Source organism: Cryptotermes secundus, unplaced genomic scaffold, assembly GCF_002891405.2.
Source record: "Cryptotermes secundus unplaced genomic scaffold, Csec_1.0 scaffold1826, whole genome shotgun sequence".
Lineage (NCBI taxonomy): Eukaryota > Metazoa > Arthropoda > Insecta > Blattodea > Kalotermitidae > Cryptotermes > Cryptotermes secundus.
Genome location: NW_019729943.1, coordinates 5,925 through 29,045, shown reverse-complemented (window position 1 = coordinate 29,045; position 23,121 = coordinate 5,925). Strand labels below are relative to the sequence as shown.

Below are 23,121 nucleotides of genomic sequence, written 5' to 3'. Positions count from 1 at the left end.
AACGTGTAGACTACTGAAGACAGAGTGAGCTGATTTGCTCATAGGGTTATAAGTCGTGAAACCCTGCAACAGTGTTAACAGATTAATACGATTAGGGTTATAAAGTGTGAAACCCCGCAACTGTGAGATAAGTAATTGTAGCCGTTACTTGTAGATTGTTAAATAAACCAATTAACCATCTCTATGGCGTATTCAGTGACGAGATACACGTTACAATATATATATATATATGTAAATGATACGCTCCAAACACCTGGTGTCTATCTAAGTCTCTTTGCTGATGACGCCTGTATACGTGCAACAGACTGCAAAAAGGGTTATGTTCTTAGAAAACTTCAGTGAGGTCTCAGTGCTTTTGAGATGTGGTGTGAGAGCATTTCTTTTCAACTTTTGTTTAGAATATGCCATTTGGAAGGTCCAGGAACACCAGATGGTACTAAATTTAAATGGGACACATTGCTGCTGGGCTGTGCTCGTGATGTAAATCTGTAAGGAAGTAACATAAATGCCTTAAAGAAAAACACAGGAACTGTAATTTATGCTAGTAAGGAGGCTGGTCTAGAAGTAAACGCAGAGAGAACTAAGTATAAATTGCTGTCTCATCACCAGAATGCGGGGCAAAATCATAACTTAATGTCATGTGTTTGGTGGTACGTCTGACAAAAATGGCGGGTTCTGGTACATGACTGGATTTATTAGCATATAGGTTACACAGCCTCTCTTAATTACACTTAAATACAGGCAATACAGTGCTACTGCTGATTTACACACATTCCAGTTCACCGCTGCACATGCACTAGGATTCCCAGTCTTCATTAGTTGTCTCCTGGCAATGGATCTCAACACAGAAACTAGAACAGTCTCACTGGATTACGTTCTCCAAGTATTACACACAAACAAAGTCTTCAATCACTCTGTATTCCTCTGTCCTGATTGGTACTTAATTAATCCTCACAACTCATGCTCCATTCTTGTCCATGTACTCTCAACTGCTGGACCCTACAGGACTCTTCATTTTTTTACTGTCACTTGAAAACTGAAACTTTTTAGTCCAAGTCAAAGTCACAATGTGACTGACGGTCAGTCAGCCAGTAAGTCTTAGTGTCAAGCCCTATCTGGGGCTCATGACCAGATATTTATTACTCTTTGACAGTTATAGTCTTGTTTTTGTGGGGTGCCCTATCTAACTAGAGGATGGGTCTGTCTTTTTTTATATGCTGCTGGCCCTTGCCAGCGCAGTCTCTCTTGGGTCCAAGTTCCTTGGGACTCGTGACCATATTCTACTGTCTCAGATTTGAGACTTCCCTTTTTAATTGCCTCCTGCAACTCATAGGGTCACGGTGGAGGTATTCAACCCCGCCTCCACACAGGTTGAATTGTCTGAAACTTTTTATATCTATAGCTGTCATTATATATCCTCCACACTGACCACACAGAAAACACAGCCTCTGTTTTTGAAATGTGTTTACTGAACCATTACATAGCAATGGTTGTGGCACGGAACTCATAGAAAGCCAGTCACATGATAGCTACCTCACTAGTCCATTGGCGCGCTTACTGTTGCATAACAACGAACTATAAACATTTGTCTTATTGAGTGTGCTTAAGCAAGGACGTGTTCATTGTGCCGTTGCCTAGCTATACACATTACAATAAAGATAGTTGGTAGGTCTTTTGAAAATGTGGTAAAGTTCAGAAATTTTGGAAGAACTGTAACAAACCAAAATTTGACAGGAGATTGAATTGGCGTAATGCACACTATCATTCGGTCCAGAAACTTTTGGCTTCTCACCTGCTAACAGCATAAAAGCTATAATATGTAGAACTATATAATTTTTCCTTTGGTTTTGTATGCATGTGAAACTAGGTTTCTGATATTAAGGGAGAGACATGGACTGAGGATGTTTGGGAACAGGATGCTGAGGAGAGTATTTGGGCTGAAGGTGGATGAAGTGATAGGAGGTTGGAGAAAACTGTTTAATGAGGAGCTTCATAACTTTTGCTATTGGCCAAGTATAATTAGAATGATTAGTCAAGAAGGATGAGATGGGCTTGGCATGTAACATGCATTGAGAGAAAGGAAATGCATATAGGATTTTGGTGAGAAAACCAAAGGGAAAGAGATCACTAGGAAGACCTCTGTGTAGGTGGAAGGGTTCCATAAAATGTTTGGAAAGTTTTGAGTGACTGATTGACCAGTGGCTTCTTAAGAACTGCTCAGCACCATGCAGTTAATTATACGGGTTTTTCAACAAATATATGGTGTGCCCTTTATCACATGTCTTTTACAGAAGACAGAAATCATAATTTGTAACTGTGTTAAAATGAAGTAGTTTCTTAAAGAGTTTTCATTATCAGCTTCATAACTTCATTAAAAAGGTAACATTGAACAAAGTGCTTATAAACTTTCTGATGAGACCATGTACCTTGACATTATCACAAGAGGATGCTTGTTAATTTATTGATTCATTAACACAAAATTTATTGTTGTATATTCTGAGCATGCTCTTTTCAGGTTCTGAATGTTGAATTTATGATATTCAAATGTTTGAATTATGGGTGTCAGATCAGCTATTGTACTTGCTGTCTCCCATCTTACATATATATTGGAAACATAAGAAATGTGCCAAACAGAATTATCATTTATGTATTTTGCAGCAGAATACAATAATCAAGGTAGAAAATGATGTGGATGTTCAGAGTGAAGAAGATTCTATTCACATGAAAATTGAAGAGATTTATATACCATCTGCATTTTGCATAGCGAAGCCAGAACCTGAGGTCAGTCTTGTTTTCAGATGTTTTCATGATTGTGTTCCTATGTTTTTTTTTCTGTTTAGGTAATTCTTGGTGACATTCATTTCAGAGAACTGTTACAACACAAGTAGTGTAAGTTAGGTACAGGTTATGTTTCCTGTGGAAACACAAATAAATTTATTATAAATAGTTTATGAGGGAGCAATAATTCCAGAGCCTCATTATTTACCTCTTTATTGTTCATGTGATGGCCCAGTCCTGTCAGGCTGTCTGAACTGGATTCTGTACATGCATTCATTTTATTAATTTATCAGCTTATAACATGTTATTGGCTACAGCCCATGCTTTTATTTAGTTTTCTGTGGTTGTTGTTACATCATGGAAGCCACCACTTTGAACTGCTCACAGCCTCCTAGAATATACTGTAATGTGATGCGTTACTGAAGACACCGTAGAGATTGTTAATTGGTTTATTTAACAATCTACAAGTATTGGCTACAATTAATTATAACAATGTTACGGGTTTCCACACTTTACAAACCCTACAACCAAAGTCTTCACGTACTAATAACGCTGGAGCTATACAAGTCTCCCTGAATTACAGACTTCAAATATAACTGTACGACAGCACTCACTAAGTCTCGAAAGCACACAATAAGTCTTCCGCTCGCTGACTTCTTAGTTATCGCACACTCGCAGGCTGCTACCTTGAGAACTGTTGATAACACACTGGCTCTCGCTTGCTGCTCAGCCGGCTTTTATTCTGTTTGCTGTTGCTAGGGTCGCCCGCCACGTCACAGTAGGAAGTGGTGCCACGTCACCGTGTTTGCGTATAGCCTAGCAATGCTGTTACCTCGCGCCGTCTTACGTCACTGTGCGTTGCGCGTTACATCACTGCGGAGGGGGGGAGGGAGCACTACATTACCGCCACGTGCCGCTGGGGAGGTAGGGGTCCTCCGTTGCGCAACATGTCACAATACAATTCAGTTGGTTTGGATGTGATGGTTGAATACCAGTGAATGTAAATAAATGGGAATTAAGAGTAAGTGTTAGTTTGTGGTGGAGTGTCTGGGTAGCTCAGTGGTTCTAAAGCTCTGCCTTTTTGTGTCAGGTCATTACAGGAGTTTATAATTGGACCAGCAGAATGAACAAAATATATATAGTAAGACTGGACTGGGCTGTCCTGAGTCATATGAATGGGTGGTAGTAAGGTCATAAATGAAAGGATGAACCTCCCTATACTGCCTCATGCTAAAATTATGTATTGATTTCAGACCTGTTCCATGTTTGATTTCCTTGTCTACTGATCATTGTCACATGACAAAGTTGTCTTATGCCAAAACAATCTAGCATTAATGGTGTCTTTAATTAAATGTAAAGTGGAAGGTATGCTTTTATAGCAAACTCATTAGTTTCAGAATGATTTTATTAAAATGGTTTTACAGTATTAAAGAAGAAAATTTATACAGTACAACATTTCTTCAATTTGGAATTCAAAAATTTTACAATGAACATGTATCCTGTTTCATGTAATGAGAGAGCACAGTCATGATTGATAAGATTATGGTTGTTTTACAGAACTGTGTGGATTCACCGGACATTGAGGCTGGTTCATGTAATCAGACATGTGTTACATCTTCTTGTGATGGAACTGAGGCCAACGATGTAAAAGCTAAGGACATTTCAGATGTACAAAAGGAGCAGGATCCTGTACCAACAAAAAATGCTGAGCCAGAGGTGGGTTGCATATTTGTGTGTCTGTTGTTAGGCACATTTCACAGATGTGAAGAATCCCCTGTTGTCTTTCCTGTCTCCATTTGTTCATGTGTCTGCATGCCTTTCCCTTCTGAACAGTTACTTTGAGGAGTCCTCTTTGAAATGTGTGTAAAGAGTAGTCTTTCTGTCACTGTACTCTGCATTGCTGCAATCGTTTTAAAATAACCCCCAGAAATGGATGGCCTGTGTTATATATATGTAGCTTATGAAGTACCAGTCTACTCAGTTGTATGTCAGTTTTAAGATACATGGAATTGAGTACGGTATTGTGTAAATTGAGTTTTTTTAGACAAAGATCTCCCATTGTTTGTATATCTGTTCTCTCCAAAAAGCTTTGTTTTGTTTAGTATGTTGATTTCTCACAATTCCCATAATGAAAATGGCAGTTTATTTCTTCGTATTTTTGGTACTCAGTATCCATGCAATATGGCATAGTTGTCATTTTTGTTAGGGATCTGTAGCAGGATACATTTTGATTATGTTAAGATTTGTGTGTGTATTTGAATTACTGCGAATTACATGCCTGTTGTCTGTATATGTGATATTATATCTTGGAAGCTCATCTCTGGATAACTGGATGTCATCATTCTGGCAACATGTTTAAAATTCTTTAACTATTTTTAAACAATAAAGTTCTGGAAATACAGGAAGCAAGATCAACCTGTGTGCAGAAGTATTAATAAAATTACATGTAGGTTGTGTTTGAAGTAAGAAGTTGGAAACAAGGGAAATTTATGTTTTGCTTCAGGTATGTATGAACGAATGTTGTTTGCTGTTATTTTGGGTGCTTCGTATATGAACACATCATCATTACATTGGTATTCTAAACCACATCCTCACATTAACCAAATGTAACTGAGTTCCCATTTACAAATTGAATGAAACTTCACCAGTTAGTCATTTTTGACCAACCATAGGTTAGGATACTTTTTTATATTGTCAGAATTTTATGACATGACTTTATACAGGGTGTGGATTGGTAATTGGATTTATTGAACTCTTACAGAACCGTGACACTATGACAGTCTCACTGAGTTACACCAAAGACCACTGTAACTGCAGCACACATAAAGTCTTCTCATCCTTCCTTAGCTGTTGCTCAGTAGCAGCTTCCAATGGTGGACATTTCCCCTACTCTGTGTTCCTGAACTATCCCTGGCCTCAGCTGCAGCAACTCTCAACTAACTAAGTCACTCGCCAACTGACTCTACTCCAGTGACTAACTCCCAGGCTGGTGGCCCTCTCCACCAATCTCTTACTCTTCACACTGCCATCTCAAGACTCTCTCTAATGGCAGCTGGCCCTCATTATATAGCCTCAGCATGGACTACATAGAGAACACTGCTTCCAACAGTTCTTCTGTTGTTGCATCACATTGCATAGAGAACACTACTTCCAACAGCTCTTCCGTTGTTGCATACATGTTTGTTGTGGACAGCTGCTTCCAGTCCTTGCTTGATTCATGTTACACATCATGTCAGTCAGATTTCATCAGTTGACATCTTTAACTCATGCTTAAATGTTATGCATTCTTTGAGAATTGTGTTCAAGTGACAGTATTCTAGCTCCATGATTGAGATTCAGAACTTGGGCCCAAGTCTGTCCATCCTGAATCAAGTTTTTCATATTTTTTCATAATGGTTGCATGCAAATGCAGAGAGCCTACCTTCAGGTACACCACAGCCACTTCCCTAAACATTCTTTTCATTACACTATTCTCATACCACCTGATTGTCCACCCCAGATAAGTAGGCACTTGTAAAACAAATGATAAATAAATGAATAATATTGTTCCATATCTCTGATAATTTTGTTTTGTCATGATGATCAGGAGAACATATTTACTTGTATTAACTCTTGGTCTATTTAGTAGGGTTTTCAATTATTCAGAATGTATGTAATCAAGTGGTTAATAATGAATCTGAATGAGTGTGGGAGGAAGTGACTGTGGTGTAATTGAAAGTATGAGGGATGAGGAAATTCATGCAAAGCCTTAGGATAGCTGGGCTTATTTGCAGTAGTGTTAGATGATTGTATGATGGTAGATGATAAATTGTAATAATGTGGAAGGAGCCATTCACTACCTAGTCAGACTACTATTTTTGAAGTTGTCTGGAAAGGCTAAGGAGGAACTCAGATTATTGAGTATCCTGGCAAAGAATTGAACCAAGCACCTCCCATATACAAGCCATAAGCATTGCTGCTGTAGCCAGTTTGCTCAGTAAAATTGTATAAGCCTTGTGATAGGAGGTGATAGGTGTATGACATGTCAGTTTATCCAGAGCAGTGTAATTTCTCACTGATGGCAAACCCCCTCCAGTGGGCCAAGAGGTGAACGAAGAAGCACTTTCATCATATACTGAAGTTTATAAAAAATTATGTCATGCCATACAGCAAGAGGAAACTCATATTAAATTTTTTGGGCATTGAAATTGATAAGTTCTTGAATTGGAAGACACAGGTTGAATCAATGTTACCCAGATTGGGAAAGGCATGTTATGCAATACGAATTATGAAAACATATAGTAATGTTACAACACTAAAAATGATATATGATGCGTACTTTCATTCACTCATGAGATATGGAATAGTTTTGGGGGTTACCTCATCAGAGGCCAGGAAGATCTTTCTCTTGCAAAAGAAGACTATTAGAATAATAATGGGGATGAAACATAGAGCGTCATGTAGGCCAGCATTTATAAAGTTAAATATATTAACAGTGGTCTCTCAATATATTTTATCTCTGATGAATTTTATGATAAATAACTTGGAGTATTTTACTTTTAATTATTCAATTTATGAGAGACTGACAAGACACGAAAGAAATTTACATGTCCTACAATCACATCTCGCAATGAGGCAGAAAGGGGTCCATTGCATGAGTATAAAAATATTTAACAGTCTGCCTGATTATTTAACTGATTTAGTACATGATAAAAAACAGTTTATAAAAGAAATAAGGGATATCCTAATACATAATCCGTTATATACTGTTGATGAATTTTTGCTCTTCTGTCAGGATCAGCAGCTAAGGAATAGGGGAGTGCATGCTGACTGATGGATGTCCCACAGTAGGCATCAATATAGACATTAAGTGTAAATATAATCTGTATTTTATGTATTTATTTAGATGCACATTGTTTGCAATTATGTTTGTTTGTTATTGTGATATGGCATGTTGGAATTGTAAAGAGGTATTGTTGTTTGTAAAGCTTGTGACATGTTTCATATTCAGTGCAGATTGCACTTATGAATATCCTTAAACGCAGATGTATGTATGTATGTACATTTGGCCTGGAGACTTGCTATCGTGCTCGAGGTTTTCATGTTTGCCTCAGCCCTTCCGAAGGAAACAAGACATGAGTACCTAACTTATGCAACAGCTGTTCCCTTTCACATCCTCTCCAAGACATTATCTGCTAACCATTATACCACTTAAGGCTGTATATTCTGAGCTACAGATAGTGATAAATAATTTGTAAAATAAACATCTATAGTGCTTTCTAGAGAACATGCAAATTAACAAGAAAGCTCTTGCAGTCGGTCAATCTCACCTCAGTCCCTTCAAAATTCATTGCTCATGAGCACATAGATTCATGTACAGATTTTCAAGAATGACTTGTAGGGTTTCTGATGTATGCTTTTAGAAAACTTTACATTTTATGTGTCCATTTTCCAATCTGTAAGATAACGGTAAAGTTACATCCGTGCTTAATTAATTAAGCACCATGCCATGAATATGTATGGGGAATGGAGGTAAGAATCCATCATTCTTAATCTTGGCATTATAATGAAGTGAGTGGTCAGCTTCATAGACGGGATGAACCCTGGAACTTGTCTGGACTGTATGGAGAAGAGAAAAGTCTCTACCTCTGCTCGGAACTGAACTCTTTGATTCCTCTGTCATCCAACCCATAGCCTAGTGTATATACTAACTCAGCTGTCCTGGTTCCCGTGTTACAAGCACTTACATGAGATAAGAATAAGGATTGTAGTGGCTTTATCTGTAAATGCTTAAAATCTAAAAAGCAAGTCACTGTCTCCGTGGTGTGATGTGTCTGACAGTTCACCATGATTGAGTGTGGCCAGCCAGGAAATTAATGCATAATCAGAGAATAGAAGAATGAAATGCATTGTGATACATCATTTCCTGAAACAGTTGTTTCATTCCTGCCAGTCTTATTCTAGGAGTGGGATGTAAAGTGTCATGCATAATAAATTCATAATTTTCTAGACTTTTCACTTTTCATACCCATTAAATTTTATAATAGTAAACTATGCAAAATTATAATGGATTAATACAAGCAATGACTGTATTCTTAAATTCCAGAATGCTTTCTATTGCAATGCAGTATCTTAACCATCACAAAAATATGTTTCTCTAAATAAATAGGTCAGTGAATTGAGTACCATACAGCTTAGAGCACTCTGGATGTTTAAATTCTTATTCTCAAACATCTTGCTTCTTTTCTTTAGTTGATTCCTGAGTGAAATTCTGGAATGCAATATGTACACAGTTTTCATTTAATGTGTTCATGAAGAATATTTGGCCAGTGATTTTTGCAGCATTTATGCAATACATCACACCTGAAATTTCTGGTCATTTAATAGGAATTTTAGAGAATATAATTCCTTATTGAAAAAAATATTGACCTCATTTAGGTCTTCCTTACAAAGTGATTCATTCATCTTCTGATATATTTATTCAAAAACTGCTCTTTTTTCTTGTTCGAATACTCAGAATGAACATAAGGCAACGCGTGCTGAAGAATGTCCAAACTCCTGCAATGTGTGCCATAAGACATTCAATCTACGAACGACACTGAAGATACATCAGCGCACACATAGTGGAGAGCGTCCATACTCTTGTGATGTGTGTAATAAAGCATTCAGCGTTAAGAGTAATCTGAAGACACATCAACGCATACATAGCGGAGTGCGTCCATATTCCTGTGATGTGTGTAATAAATCTTTCAGCGTTCATAATTCTCTCAAGACACATCAGCGCATACATAGTGGAGTGCTCCCATATTCTTGTGATGTGTGTAATAAGTCTTTCAGTGTTCAAAGTTCCCTGAAGACACATCAGCGAATACATACTGGACTGCTTCCATATTCATGTAATGTGTGTAACAAATCATTCAGTGTTAGTAGTAACCTCATGGCACATCAACGAACTCATAGTGGAGAACGCCCATATTCCTGTGACATTTGTAATAAATCTTTTAGTGTCAGTAGTAATCTGAAGACCCATCAACGCATACATAGTGGGGAGCGTCCATATTGTTGTGATGTGTGTAGTAAGTCGTTTAGAGAACAGAGTATTTTAATTAAACACCAACGCATACATAGTGGAGTGCGTCCATATTCTTGTGATGTGTGTAATAAATCATTCAGTGAACAGGGTACTTTGAAGGTGCATCAGCGCATACATAGTGGAGATCGTCCATATTTCTGTGATGTTTGTAGTAAATCGTTCAGACAGAAGAGTTCAATGAAGAAACACCTACGCATACATAGTAGGGAGGGTCCATATTCCTGTGCTGAATGTAAGAAGTCATTTAGTACTATATGTGATCTTGGGAAACATCAGCGCATGCATATTGGGCAGCATGCATGCTGCTGAGGTGTGAAATAATGCATACAAAAAGCAAAGTTTTTTTTACACATGATATATATATATATATAGGAGAATGCATTCTTTGATTTAAGTATGTCCTTTGTAAGGGAAGTTTGTGAAAATAGGAGCATGGTGTGTTGACTGATCACATTCATCTTTTTTCTCAAGAGGAAGACCTTCAGTGCCTACTCTTAACATGCTCAACAATGTCATCAGCTTTGAAGGAAATATCACTTCGTAAGTGTAAAATTTGTGGGCTGTTATATTGAACTTGTCCTCTTTTAGTCTTCTGACATCTTTAATTAATCTTTGCATAAATAATAATATATCTTCAAATCATTATTGTTTACAATGGGGAAAACCCTGTATTTATGGACTTTTTTCTGTATGTTCTCAAGATGCACATATAGATCACAATCATTCTTAAAGACCAGATATGTTAGTATTCAGCCTTGGTAGACCCTGACATGCTTCCACATAAATATCTACATTACAGAGGGCCAATGAAATACATGGGTGGAATGCTAGGAGTTTAACTTAACTTGTGACATTTTAGTTCTAGTATTAAATAAAGGATAAAATCATCCCAGAATGCATGCTTACTCTATTAAGAGTGTTATGGTATAGCCGTCTTGGCAGATAATACAAATTATGTATTTCTCAATGCAGGTAAATATAAAAACATGCAACAGGAGTAGCAGACAGTAAAATGTAACTTCCCATGCGATATGTGAATCCTCTTGATTGTTCATTACTGAACAAATAATATTTCATGTGAATGAGCTATCCTTTCAGTTCATGCTGTTGATGCCAACAGTCACCCAAGTGGCACAGTTTTAACATGTATGAGGTTAAGTTCCTGACAATACATGACCACACAGTATGCTGTGTTAAATGTTGACAAAGAAACATCAAAGAAACTTACAATAAATTTTAGTCACACATTACTACTAATTGTAGACCAGCTGTCTGTGTACAAGGTGTGTCCCAAAAGTCATGAAATATATTTCTTTCCCGCGCTCCTACTGGTCAGAGCGTGCTGGAACCGGTTGGGTTAGGAGGGGGAGGCCTTTAGCTTCACAGCGTGCCCAAGGTCAGTCTGCTCAAGCATCGTAGGCGTCAGTATCACTGATTTAGTGCACCTGTGTTTTGTGACCACGTCACGGCGCGCGATGGTGGATACTTTTGAACAACGTTGGGCGGTCAAGTTCTGCACAAAGCTCAACAAAAAAGCTGCCGAAACTCACGAACTGCTTAAGCAAGCCTATGGGGAGTCTACTCTATCATATGTGCAAGTTACAAAGTGGGTGAAGAAGTTTAAGGAGGGCCAGGAAGGAGTGGAAGATGTTCCCCGCTCTGGACGGCCATCAACAAGCCAAACCGATGAAAATGTGAGTTTTTACTCGAAGGACAGAACGTCAACGCTCCCTACTACGTGGATGTTCTAGAAAGATTAAGGAAAAGGGTTATCCGCGTGCGAAAAGACATCGCCGCTAACTGGCGGCTGCATCATGACAATGCGCCCAGCCACACATCTCTGCTCGTCCGTGAGTTTCTGGCGAAGCACCACGTGGCAACGCTGCCACAGCCACCCTACAGCCCCGACCTAGCTCCGGCCGACTTCTTTTTGTTCCCGAGGATGAAGACTGCACTCAAAGGATGCCGTTTTGAAAGCATTGAGGCTATCCAAGCGGCTGTGACAACAGCTTTAAATGAGGTTCCCGTCGAGGCCTTTGAGGGGTCGTACAGGGCATGGGAGAGTCGGTGGAAAAAATGTGTAGATGCTCATGGACAGTACTTTGAAGAATATTAACACTTTCTACCGATATCATCAGTAAATTTAAAAAATATATATATATTTCATGACTTTTGGGACACACCTTGTATTATATTTAATATCTTTTCTAATGTCAGTATCAAGTCACAGCACATGAATTAACACAAAATTGTACCATCATATTATTCCAACAGCTGCAATTTATGAAACAGTTTTGTATAACTATTTGATTGATTGATGACCACCTAATGGAACTATTCAATCTTGATGTAAGATTACTTGTTGGTTCCTCCAGATACATTCTAAATAACAACAATGTATTTTTGGCTTATGAAATAGTCTGCACAATGCTTGGATGGGTTCAGGATATTCTTTTTTCTTAGAAGAGCATTAGGCAAATTCTGCAGAACTTATTTGATCTGACAGACACGTGGAAACTCTCAGCACTAAAATGTTTCAAAAGTCTGTAGTCAAAGCTGACTCCAGACCTGGTGCTGATCAGAGGCCATCATCACACAGGGTTGTGGTTCCAGAAATACCCCAGGTGCCATGCCATTTGCATTCTCCAGTAGCATCTCTCATGACAACTTGCCTGTTGGCTTATGCAGTTAGGAGATTGATGCTGTTTACTGTGACATGAAACAACAATAAATCCAAACCAATGAAGTACAGTAGTATAACATTAACTTTTAGCCACAGCACTATTACAATTACTTGCCAGTGCATATGCATGGAAATACTGTTCAGCAAATCTGAAGTTTGAACTGGAAATTAATTTTGAAGAAGAAACAGATAGTGTAAGTTGTATTTTCAAAGCTAAGACTGGAAAGTAGTTATTTGGACAAGTTTTTCATGGTTTTCCTGAGTCCCTCATAGAAAATTCCATGATAGCCTCTTGAATTGGGCTGTGATTGTTTTCTTCCACATCCTTTCACTAATCCTGTTGTTCGCTACTGGCAGCACTGTTAATTAACCCATAAGGAAAAAATTATGTAGGAAGAGATAAGGCAATCATGTATGCTGACACCTCATTTCTATATATGGGGATAAATCCATAGAATGTAGAGGTCGCTGCTTCAGTGACCAGTATAATGCAAGTAACAATACTTCTTGCTGGCTATCTGTTGTTTCTCTAGCACCATTCTCGAGAGTGCAATATACGAGAAGTCTTTTGTCAGTCCAGGCTTAGCAAAGCAGATCATGTCTGCTTCATGTTAATGGCAGCTTAATCACTTGAACAGTTATAAGATTGAAGACCGTCAAGTTTAAGCCTCTTGTATTTTCTGTCAAAAATGGAAATAGGTTGGTGGGGAAATGAATACTTTGAACTGTGTTCAGTATCACTATTCAAGGAGGATGAGGTTGGCAGGGCATGTAGCACGAATGGGGAAGCGAGGAATGCATATAGGTTATTAGTGGAAATGCCAGAAGGAAAAAGAGACTGCAGTACAAGAGATCTAAAAGTATTTATTGCTAGTAGCGAAAAAAAGCGTTTTGAGGGGGGCAAGGGGGGAGCACTCGAAATAGTTGCTAAGGTAGCATACCTTCTTACTGATTGTGCTCTCGGCCCTGGAGGTCATTTTTAATTTAGTCATGTAAGCTGAACATAGATGGCAGCAGCATTTCACCGAGGTGTCATGGCGGCCATGTTGGCAACCAATAACGTGGGATTTGCAGGGGGCTGTTATTGATGTCCAAAATGGCAGTTCGTACCGTTCGTACAGTGGTTAATGGTGATGACACTCAGGTTTTCATCAATGATAGTAGTGAAACAAGTTAGTTAGCGAGTGATTGTTGTCATAAATTTAAAATAAAACTCAGATCAGCAAAAAAAATTCATTGAACTGCTACAAGAAGAGATGAACACGCCCAATCGTACCGTAAGTACAGACTCATGTTACTTCCACAGTCCGAACTCAAAAAGAAAAAGGGAACTGTGTTCTTGTGTTCACGAATCTCCGCTGGAACATCTGACTAACCTGGCTTAGGTTTTTTCATAGTTTTTTACAGTACCACAAGGCAAATGTTGATTGGACTTAGTATCCCTAATCAGGTGACAAGCACCAAGACTTTTGAATACATTATTTACTAATAATCATCAGCCATTTGATACTATACTGGGTGTACCTAAAAGAATCAGAAGCTTAACTGTCCAAATTTTATGTGCGTCCATCAAAGTGCCTCTGTGTGCGCATCTTTCGTTGCCCGGCACACATCAATGCGATAGTCCAATTCCTGCCACACCCGCTGCAGCATTTCAGGTGTGATGGTCTCCACAGCACGATTGATTGTTTCGGAGATCCTAGAGTGATTGGGGCAATAGGGGTACATAAACCATGTCCTTCACATACCCCCACAAGAAGAAATCACATGGAGTTATGCCCGGGGACCGGGTTGGCCACTGGAGAAAGAGGGCATCTTCACCTGCAGCACGTCCAATCCATCGTTTGCTAACTGTCGGAAATGGAACTAGGAAAGAGTGTGATATACAAAATGAAAATTTGAGAGCCATGTTATGAATCTGTATACGTTTTGCTTTTCATCAGCAAAAACTGACAGAGATATACGGCAATGAAATCCCACCATTCTTTTAGGAACATCCCATATAGTTTCCTCTATGAAGTGTGTTGTGAGATCATGAAATGAAATGTGGTACAGGAGCAGTTTTGAATGTTATTAATAATCGGACACAGCTTTCAGCGTCAGAAGTGATACTGCCCAACATCGAGATTGAGCCAAATGACAGCAAACTAGAGCTACAGATAGCCCTCAAGAAAGCACGGAGACTGAAGCTGCAGGAGGCTGTTTACAGAATCAGAAAACAGTGTAGAAAAGGTACATAACATTGTCAGATTTTCTTTTTAATCCTCACAAATGTTTGGCTGTAGTAGGGGTCATTTCTCTTGTTCAGTCAAGGCCGTCTTCCCCTTGCCTGGCTCTCTGCTTTTTCTTCCCAAGACAAGAGAGGAACAGCCCTATGGATAGGTGGTGGGAGGTGATGAAATTGTCCCTAGCTACAGAATCCTTTGCCATGTTTAGTTCCTAAACAGTGTCTCCATATTTCCCAGTTATAAAATGTTTCACAGAACTTTGTAGTAAAGTTCATTATGATGTTTCCTCATTGGTCACTGTACAAAACCATTGTACCCTAGAGAAACTGTATTGTAATCTAACCTGAGGGCTATTAAATTGTTTCTCTCACAGTTTGTTTTGGTGGGCCTCAAACCAGTAAATAATATCTTCACATTTAAGTAATATCATCATCCTTTCTTACTGTGCTAAAAACTGAAAGGTCATGGGTTCAGTTCCCAGTTAGGTAATTGGATTTTTAGATTGACCAAATCCTTCCAGCTGCACTATGACCCTGGGGACAACTCACCCTCTTAACAGAAATGAGTACCAGGAATATTCTTGGGGGTTAAAGGGCGGCGGACGTTTAAGGCTGACAACCCCACCACCATCTGTGAGCTTATTGTCGAAAAAGTATGGGAGTCTTGATGCCTCACACCCCTATGGGCCTCCACGGCCTGTTACAGGGAGAGCTCTACATTTTTTTATACTATCATCCTTTCTTGTATTTTGGTTATTGAAACCTGTTAATGGCCTGTCAAATAGCCACCAGGGGCTGTTTCCCTGGGTGTGAGAGTGGCATGGAGCTGGCCACTCACCTCCATTTAGAGCAGTGCTTCTCAACCTTTATGAGACCGTGGCCCAGAAAGTTCTTTTCTTATAAGATGAGGGCCCAGTCCCAACAAATTTACTCGTAAATACCTTTCCAGTTTTGTTAAAGTTCATGCATTAAGCTAACGTAATATTAGTAATTAATTATAGCATAATCATAAAGAGTATTAATACATGTATGTATACAGTGTGGCATGTTGACAAACATAAAATTACATTTAAATTAGTTATCAGTCACTGGACTAATGAAATCTTGTAGCATTTTGTAGTTTCTTCAGACCAACATCATTAAATTAATTTGTGCCAATTTTCATTGACATATCCCATGCTGATCACCAAAAACTTAAGTTATTCAGCGTAAAATTGATTATTCTATTATTAAATTGATTTTAATGATGTTAGTTTAAAAAAAAATGGCAGTAAGAAAAATATTTATTAATTGTAACACACCATAGAAGTTACCTGAGTAGGGGAAGAAGCAGAAGGATGCCAACTTGCCGGTGAAACACTTATTATCACATACACATGCCAAATAATTATATATGTAAAGTATATAATTTGATAAATAAAAATGTATGAATATTCAATTCTAAACACTACTTCCGACACTAATTAATATTTTGATTTTAAAGACGCAGCACTTTAACACAGCAATTATAAGTTATTGGAAAGTTAAACTTAGTTTCTTTTATCACAACTGAGTTTGGAAGGTTTTAGTTAGGCTACTGAGACTTCTGTTTCTGTTTTCTGCCCGTTAGCTTATTAATTCTGGGATGAATTGGAGAGCCAAACGGAGACAGTCAGAAAGTTGCAAGCAGTTCCTCTGTTTCGTTTTAAGCACAGTCATGGCAGAAAATTCAGTTTCACAAAGATATGTGGCGGAAAAACAAAGAAGAAACCTCACTGATATTTCATGTAAATTTGGATATTCATTTTTCATTCTTATCCAGATTTTCAAATTACTTGTAGTATTAAAAGTACTTTCCAGTCCTTTGTCCGATGATAATTCAATAAGTTGAAGGGTTTCTTCATGGGAAAGGGCTGTCTCTTTGTGTTCAACAAAAAGGATTCACAATCCACATATTTTGCCTCCGGGGATCCTCATGTTCGGGATAATATTTTTCAAACGACAACATCTTCACTCAGATTTTGAAACAAGCACACACTGCAATGCGAACTTGCGAAGAAACAGTATTCAGTATTACTAGATTTGAGAAGCGGATACAGACTGCCTTGATCTTCAATTTCAGTGGAAACAGTTTCTTTATACTTCCTTGCTGATTGGTCACTGACATTTGCAACACAGATGTTATTTCGCTCAGTTCTGAGAACAGAAGATAATGCCTCCCATTGTAATCGGCTTGCAGGCAGTTTTTATGACTGGTCATAAACACTGGTATTGCCTTTCCCAAATGTTGAAAGATTTGGATGTCTGAAAATTCCCGATCATTCATGAATACTTCCATGTTTAAAAATATGCAGCTTGCTCACTGACATTTGCTACACAGATTTAGGTGTTCTGTGTCTGAGCTTCTCGACATAAATATGGTTCTCCTAAGAATATTTTCAGTATTAAATATTTATTCATGAAAAATGCTTAGAAAATGAAAATGACAAATTCCAGAAGAGCCTCCCGCGGCCCAGTATAATTGATGCCAGGGCCCACTACTGGGCCGCAGCCCGGCGGTTGAGAAGCACTGAACTAGAGCGTAACCAATTACGCATAGGGACAGCTTTGCCTTTATGGACACTACAAAACAGAATGCTGTATAGCTACATAATTTGACTGTTTGTGATTTGTGATGTTTGTAGGTGGCAGAGTCAGTACTGGAGAGAAGCTCAGCAGGAAACACGGAAGATGGTTCCATTGTGCTGAATGCTACAGCAGAATTCTGCCATATGTTGGGTGACGTCCCCACTTATCGTCTGGCTGGCAACAGGGATGAGGACGCTCAGGAACTAGTGAGTGCAATATAACCATCCACAGATACATGTACACTTGGCAAGGCACTTTGATTTAGCATGTGTCAAGACAAGATACAGTCCATTGCCCATCTACAGTTATTTCCTGCAGCTGCAACAGAATTAAAATATATTTTAATTGCAGTTGAATTCCATGATAATGGATATATAAATTACTGAAATGGAAAGATCCAACAGAAACCCTGGAAATGAAAGCGCTTGTTATATAGTAAGAATGTGATAGTAGATAAGGTCCATAAGCATTTTGAAGGAATGTCAGTGGACTTACAGGATGTTACTTCCCAGAAGATAGTGCCTTTCTCAATCTCCTCTACAAGAATCTCAAATCCAGTCTTCTTTTCCCAACTTTTATTTCTTTTTTCTCCCTGCCATGTGCATGATACAAAGGTAGAAAAGATGCTATTAGGAATTACATGTTTAATTGAAATAGGGATGAATAAATAGCTCAGAACATGACTAAATGAAAAACAAATAGTTCTTGTAATTTTATTCATTGCAAAGTCAATTGAATGTTAATCATCACAGTATTCTCACTGCAAACTCAGAGTCAGTTTGGCAGGTGTACATTGCTTAGCAGAATGAGAGTATGTTTCTAATAGATCTGTAACTTTAAAGCATACTATGATATTAAAAAGATGTTTTGGCAAAGAAATTTCAAGATGGTCAGTACAGTCAGAAGAATTCCGTCTTCTGGGGTATAATCTGAATTTCTGGGGAACCTGTCCCTTGAATCTTCAGAGTCAAAGAATAAATGAAACAAGAAGCCAGCATGAAGCAGGTAGGAAGCTTGGCTTTGTTACCTGCCAGCGCTGGTTTCTTGCTTGATTTATTCTTCAACCCTGAAGATGGAGGCAACATGTTTCTGCAAAATGTCTGATGACTTTTGACAGACCACACAGCATTATATCCAAGATGACAGAAATCTTCAAAGCCACTGCTGTCAGAAGCTCCAATCCTACACAGAGTAGTCAGTACTTTACAGTGCAGTAATTTTTTATACAGTGGTTGGTGGGTAAGCAGTCCAGATTTCAGTCTATCTCAACATAATTTTGAATTGGTAATTTTTTGCCTGCGCATTTGCGTTCTGCCAGTCTCATACAAAATTTACGTTACAGGACTTTGAGAGGGAAATGATTGAAGAGAAGAAACCTCAGGAAGAAGAAGACAAACGTGAAGCTTGGAATGAAGTTGAGATTGGTGAGTCATTAGATTCTTTATGTACAACATAGACCTATTCAAATTAAGAGATATTGACACTTTCATATTGGTTTTAAGTGTGCATTTATATTTTAAGTATTTCATAAATGGTGTACCATATTTAATCATATACTGCAGTTTTGTTAGGGGTTTTAGTAGAAACACATTAATCATTACTGTTTAATATTAGTAGTGGTAGCTTAGTTGGTCGAGTTGGAAGGTCATGGGTTCAAGTCCCCGATGAGGTCATTAATTTTTTCAATTGACCTAATCCTTCCAGCTGCACTATGGCTCTGGGGTCGACTCAACCTCTTAACAGAAATGAGTACCACGAATTTTCGTGGGGGGTAAAGTGGAGCCGATTTGTAAGGCTGACAACCTCACCACCATTTGTGAGCTAGTTGTCTAGAAAATATGGGAACCTTGATGTCTCACAACCCTATGGACCTCCACAGTCTGTTACAGGGATAACTTTACTTTTTTTTTTACTGTATAGTGTCTTGGTATGTAATGAATGTCACTCGTGAAGAATGCCGTCTTCTGGGATATAGATATTCTGTAAACCGATATTTTGGAGGAACATATCACCTCCATTTTCGGGGTATAAAATTCCACAAGTGAGGAACTAGCGTGAGCAGGTGGCTGCAGACTAAGTCACCTAAGTTGTCCTGTAGCTGTCAAGTCTTCTCCACAGTAGGCCGTAGGGAAGAGAGTTGTCATGGGCACAAGGATCAAGTAGGAGATTTTGAAGGGTAAAGAATATCTGAGCTTTGAATATGTTGTCATCTCCTCTATAACTGGATTGCAAGTCTCGTCTTGTCTCTCGGGATTGACCCACTTTAGTATTAGGGAGGTGTACATGATGGTCAAGACAGGATGAAGTAAGCAAGCAAGAATTTAATATACAGCATTGCTTTATCTTTTTCAGAGATGATGAAAAGTTTGGGCGTTGCGAGTGCTACATTGGTCTGACCTCAGACTTCAAAGGAAAGGAGGGCTACAAACCAAACGTTAAACTCGACTACACAGATTATGATGGACAAGTGCTTAATACAAAGGCTATATAAGGGAACTGCACAGCCTCCGGAGTTAGTTAACATGTAGCCATCCCCGGAGACAGTTAAAGTGTATCAGCGGCCGAAGACAGTTCTCCAGTCAGCAGTGAATGAGTTAAAGTGTATCAGCAGCCGAAGACAGTTCTCCAGTCAGCAGTGAATGAGTTAAAGTGTATCAGCGGCCGAAGACAGTTCTCACGGCAGCAGTTACGAGTTATGGATGCGTGAGTGAGAATCAGTGATAGTTCATGATAACAGAGTAATAATTGGGAGTGTGCGATACAGTGACACTTATATAGCTCCCGTACTGTGAAACGTGTAGACTACTGACAATAGAGTGAATTGAATATTGCGAATAGGGTTATAAAGTGTGAAACCTGGCAACTGTGTTATAAATAATTGTAGCCGAGATTTGTAGGTTGTTAAATAAATCAATTGACAATCCAAACGCCGTCTTCAGTAATGAAACACGTTACAATATAAAGGATGAAAAATTAAAAACAACTTTTATCAATCTCACTGGACAGTGGTTGCAAATCTCATATACAGTTATAAGAGTCCTGTGTTTAATCCACATGCAGATGATCAAGTCTTCTGTAGGTATACGAAAACTCGAAAGACACATAGACTCGGCCAATAATATGAGGTCATGAAACTGTATAAGACTGATCTTAAGGCATCTTCTTGGAGGTGGTGATAATGTTTTGAACCCAAAATGAATATATCAGCCAATGCTGAACATTAGCTGAAGTCTGAATTGTAATCCTGAAGTGTTGCTAATCTTCACTTAAGAAGGTACACAGACAGACTACAGGTGTTCCCAAACTTACATTTTTCTTGATATCAGGAATGTATAACTGTAAGTTGACAACCTCAGTCACATATATTCCAGCCACCTAATTATTTAAGACACTTTCAGTATGTTTTACTCCTTGTTAATAGAAATTAACTTGAAATCACATTATTACAAAAGTTGTTACATTTGCATATTTCTTCATGAAATAGGGATTATAATTTAAAGCATGTACACCTACTCCATCAGGTGCATGCAGAATATGTTGTTCAGTTAGAGTGGTTACTTGCAAGGTTGGAATTATGTGTGGAGTTGATTTTAGTTTGTAACATTCTCACTCAGAGCAGTCTGTTTGTGGTAATTGATGGTCATTACTCTCCATCCTTACTTTAGGTAATTAATTTTTCAGTAAATGGTTTTCAAACAAAAGGTATGACACACCTATCAAAAGAAACTGAAGATTTTGTTTCTTTATTGGTTAGTATCCTGTTGGGAAAGATACAATAAAATAGTTTTTCTTGGTGTAGTATTTAAATGTATATCATCTTTAGGAAAAATGATATAAAAGTGCTTAAATTTCATGATATGTTTGTATGCACTCAAAGTTTCACTGTAAACTTGAGGTGGCCACGTGCAGTTGGAGCCCAGGCAGGGACACTGAAGCATCAGGCTGATAGCTTTAGATGGTTGCAATGGTAGACTTGCCATTTCTTATTAATTTGTACAGATTTCCTAACAGCCTCACTACTGTGATGAAGACTTGTTCAAACAACGCTCTGAGAATTGCTTTTATTATGTAATGTAATTCATCTGCACTGATCACAGTTCAGTTTAATCAGTACAGTACAATTACTGTATGGTTGTTCATAAATGGAAGTACAGTCATCCACAAGCACCAGTGTTACATGCGAGATTTGAGATATTCATGGCAGTGATCATGAGGAAGTTGGAAGTGACGCTGTATAGGTGGGTAGGAGTCCACCAAAAATTTGGAGGAACGTACTGCCACCTTCGTAAGGGTAGACTTCTACTACATACATTCTATCACATCCTGACTTTTCTGCAATATTATTGAGGGCAAGTCTTAGGAAATGTAATGCTCTGTAATTTGTTTTAACGAACACTGCAGACAAATTTACTTCCTCCATCTTCAGGATGGAAAATTGAACCTGAAGGCATTGTGTACCTCTGAAATGTCGTTAAACTTCTACCAACCTACACAGTATCATATCCTGTATCATCAGCTTAATGAAACTGCTGTTTGTGGATGACCTGATTTCATATTGTGACTTCAAATGTCTGTACGTACGTAATCTAAATGTCTGATATCTGGAGTCATCCTAAATGGAGGCTCACATTCCACCAAAACGTTAGTATCTACCTATCAGACTGTGTTTCACCAGAACCCTGGTATCCGCCTGCCAGACTACAACACAGTGTTATAGCACACAGTGTCAGCACCAAGGAACTTGAAGGTTAAACAGCTTATTAGAGTTAATTTTACCGACCACACAACACGTTTTATATTTACTGTCACACTACATGTTTCGACCTCAAGAGGTCATCCTCAGGTGTACGAACACAGTTGCACAATCACACGCAATCACATTCGTTTTTCCACTTATTTTGATCCTGTATCCTGTTCAGGTCCACGCTCAAATAATATGTATCAAGTTCTTCTTATAAAATATAAGTTAAAAATACAAATGTTAAATTTTAAATTTTAACTTTTAACATTTGTATTTTTAACTTATATTTTATAAGAAGAACTTGATACATATTATTTGAGCGTGGACCTGAACAGGATACAGGATCAAAATAAGTGGAAAAACGAATGTGATTGCGTGTGATTGTGCAACTGTGTTCGTACACCTGAGGATGACCTCTTGAGGTCGAAACATGTAGTGTGACAGTAAATAAAAAACGTGTTGTGTGGTCGGTAAAATTAACTCCAATATTCATTAAATACACAACAGGATGCAAGAAACAATTAAAGTTAAACAGCTTTCCAGTTTTGTCAGGAAAGTTGCATCAAGGACTTGTAGCTGAGATGGGAGAACACAAATACTTTTCCTTTCTATGCATCCTGTTATGTTATTATATACCATACTTTATTGGAGTCCGTCGTAACACAACAACATAACGGTCAAGGTTAAAGTTACCTAACTACATGTTTCGACTTTTTAAAGCACATGATTACTAATTGTGTCTGAATATAGTAATCATGTGTTTTGCCTGATGATGGCTTTAAAATGCCGAAACATGTAGCTGTGTAATTTTAACCTTGACCGTTATATTGTTGTGTTACAATGGACTCCACTTAATAACTGAACACAAATACGTTCAATATTTTTGTTGGAACATGCTGGAAAGCATCCACTTGGCAAAGCAAAAGTGGTGGAAGGAAGATATCAAACCAGATCTTGACAAAACTGGGTGTAAGACTGGATCATGATGTGTTCACTAGTGGGCTTTGGTATTA

General features: G+C 38.3%; 1 protein-coding gene across 6 annotated transcripts in view; it reads left to right on the top strand.

Moving 5' to 3' along the window:
• LOC111865913 (zinc finger protein 239-like) overlaps positions 1-19,924 on the top strand; it is a 26,451-nt gene extending 6,527 nt beyond the window's left edge. For 3 of the 6 annotated variants that reach the window (XM_023854356.2, XM_023854355.2, XM_023854359.2), the window contains exons 3-5: positions 2,659-2,781; positions 4,336-4,494; positions 9,275-11,417. In XM_023854356.2, the coding sequence (XP_023710124.1) occupies positions 2,659-2,781; positions 4,336-4,494; positions 9,275-10,159 (1,167 nt within the window). In that variant the 3' untranslated portion in view covers positions 10,160-11,417. Of the gene's footprint in view, positions 1-2,658; positions 2,782-4,335; positions 4,495-9,274; positions 11,418-14,623; positions 14,766-17,423; positions 17,574-18,709; positions 18,792-19,719 lie in introns of those variants that run through there. The other 3 variants (XM_023854360.2, XM_023854357.2, XM_023854358.2) reach the window with 3 other exon arrangements.
• The last annotated feature ends 3,197 nt before the right edge of the window (positions 19,925-23,121 follow it).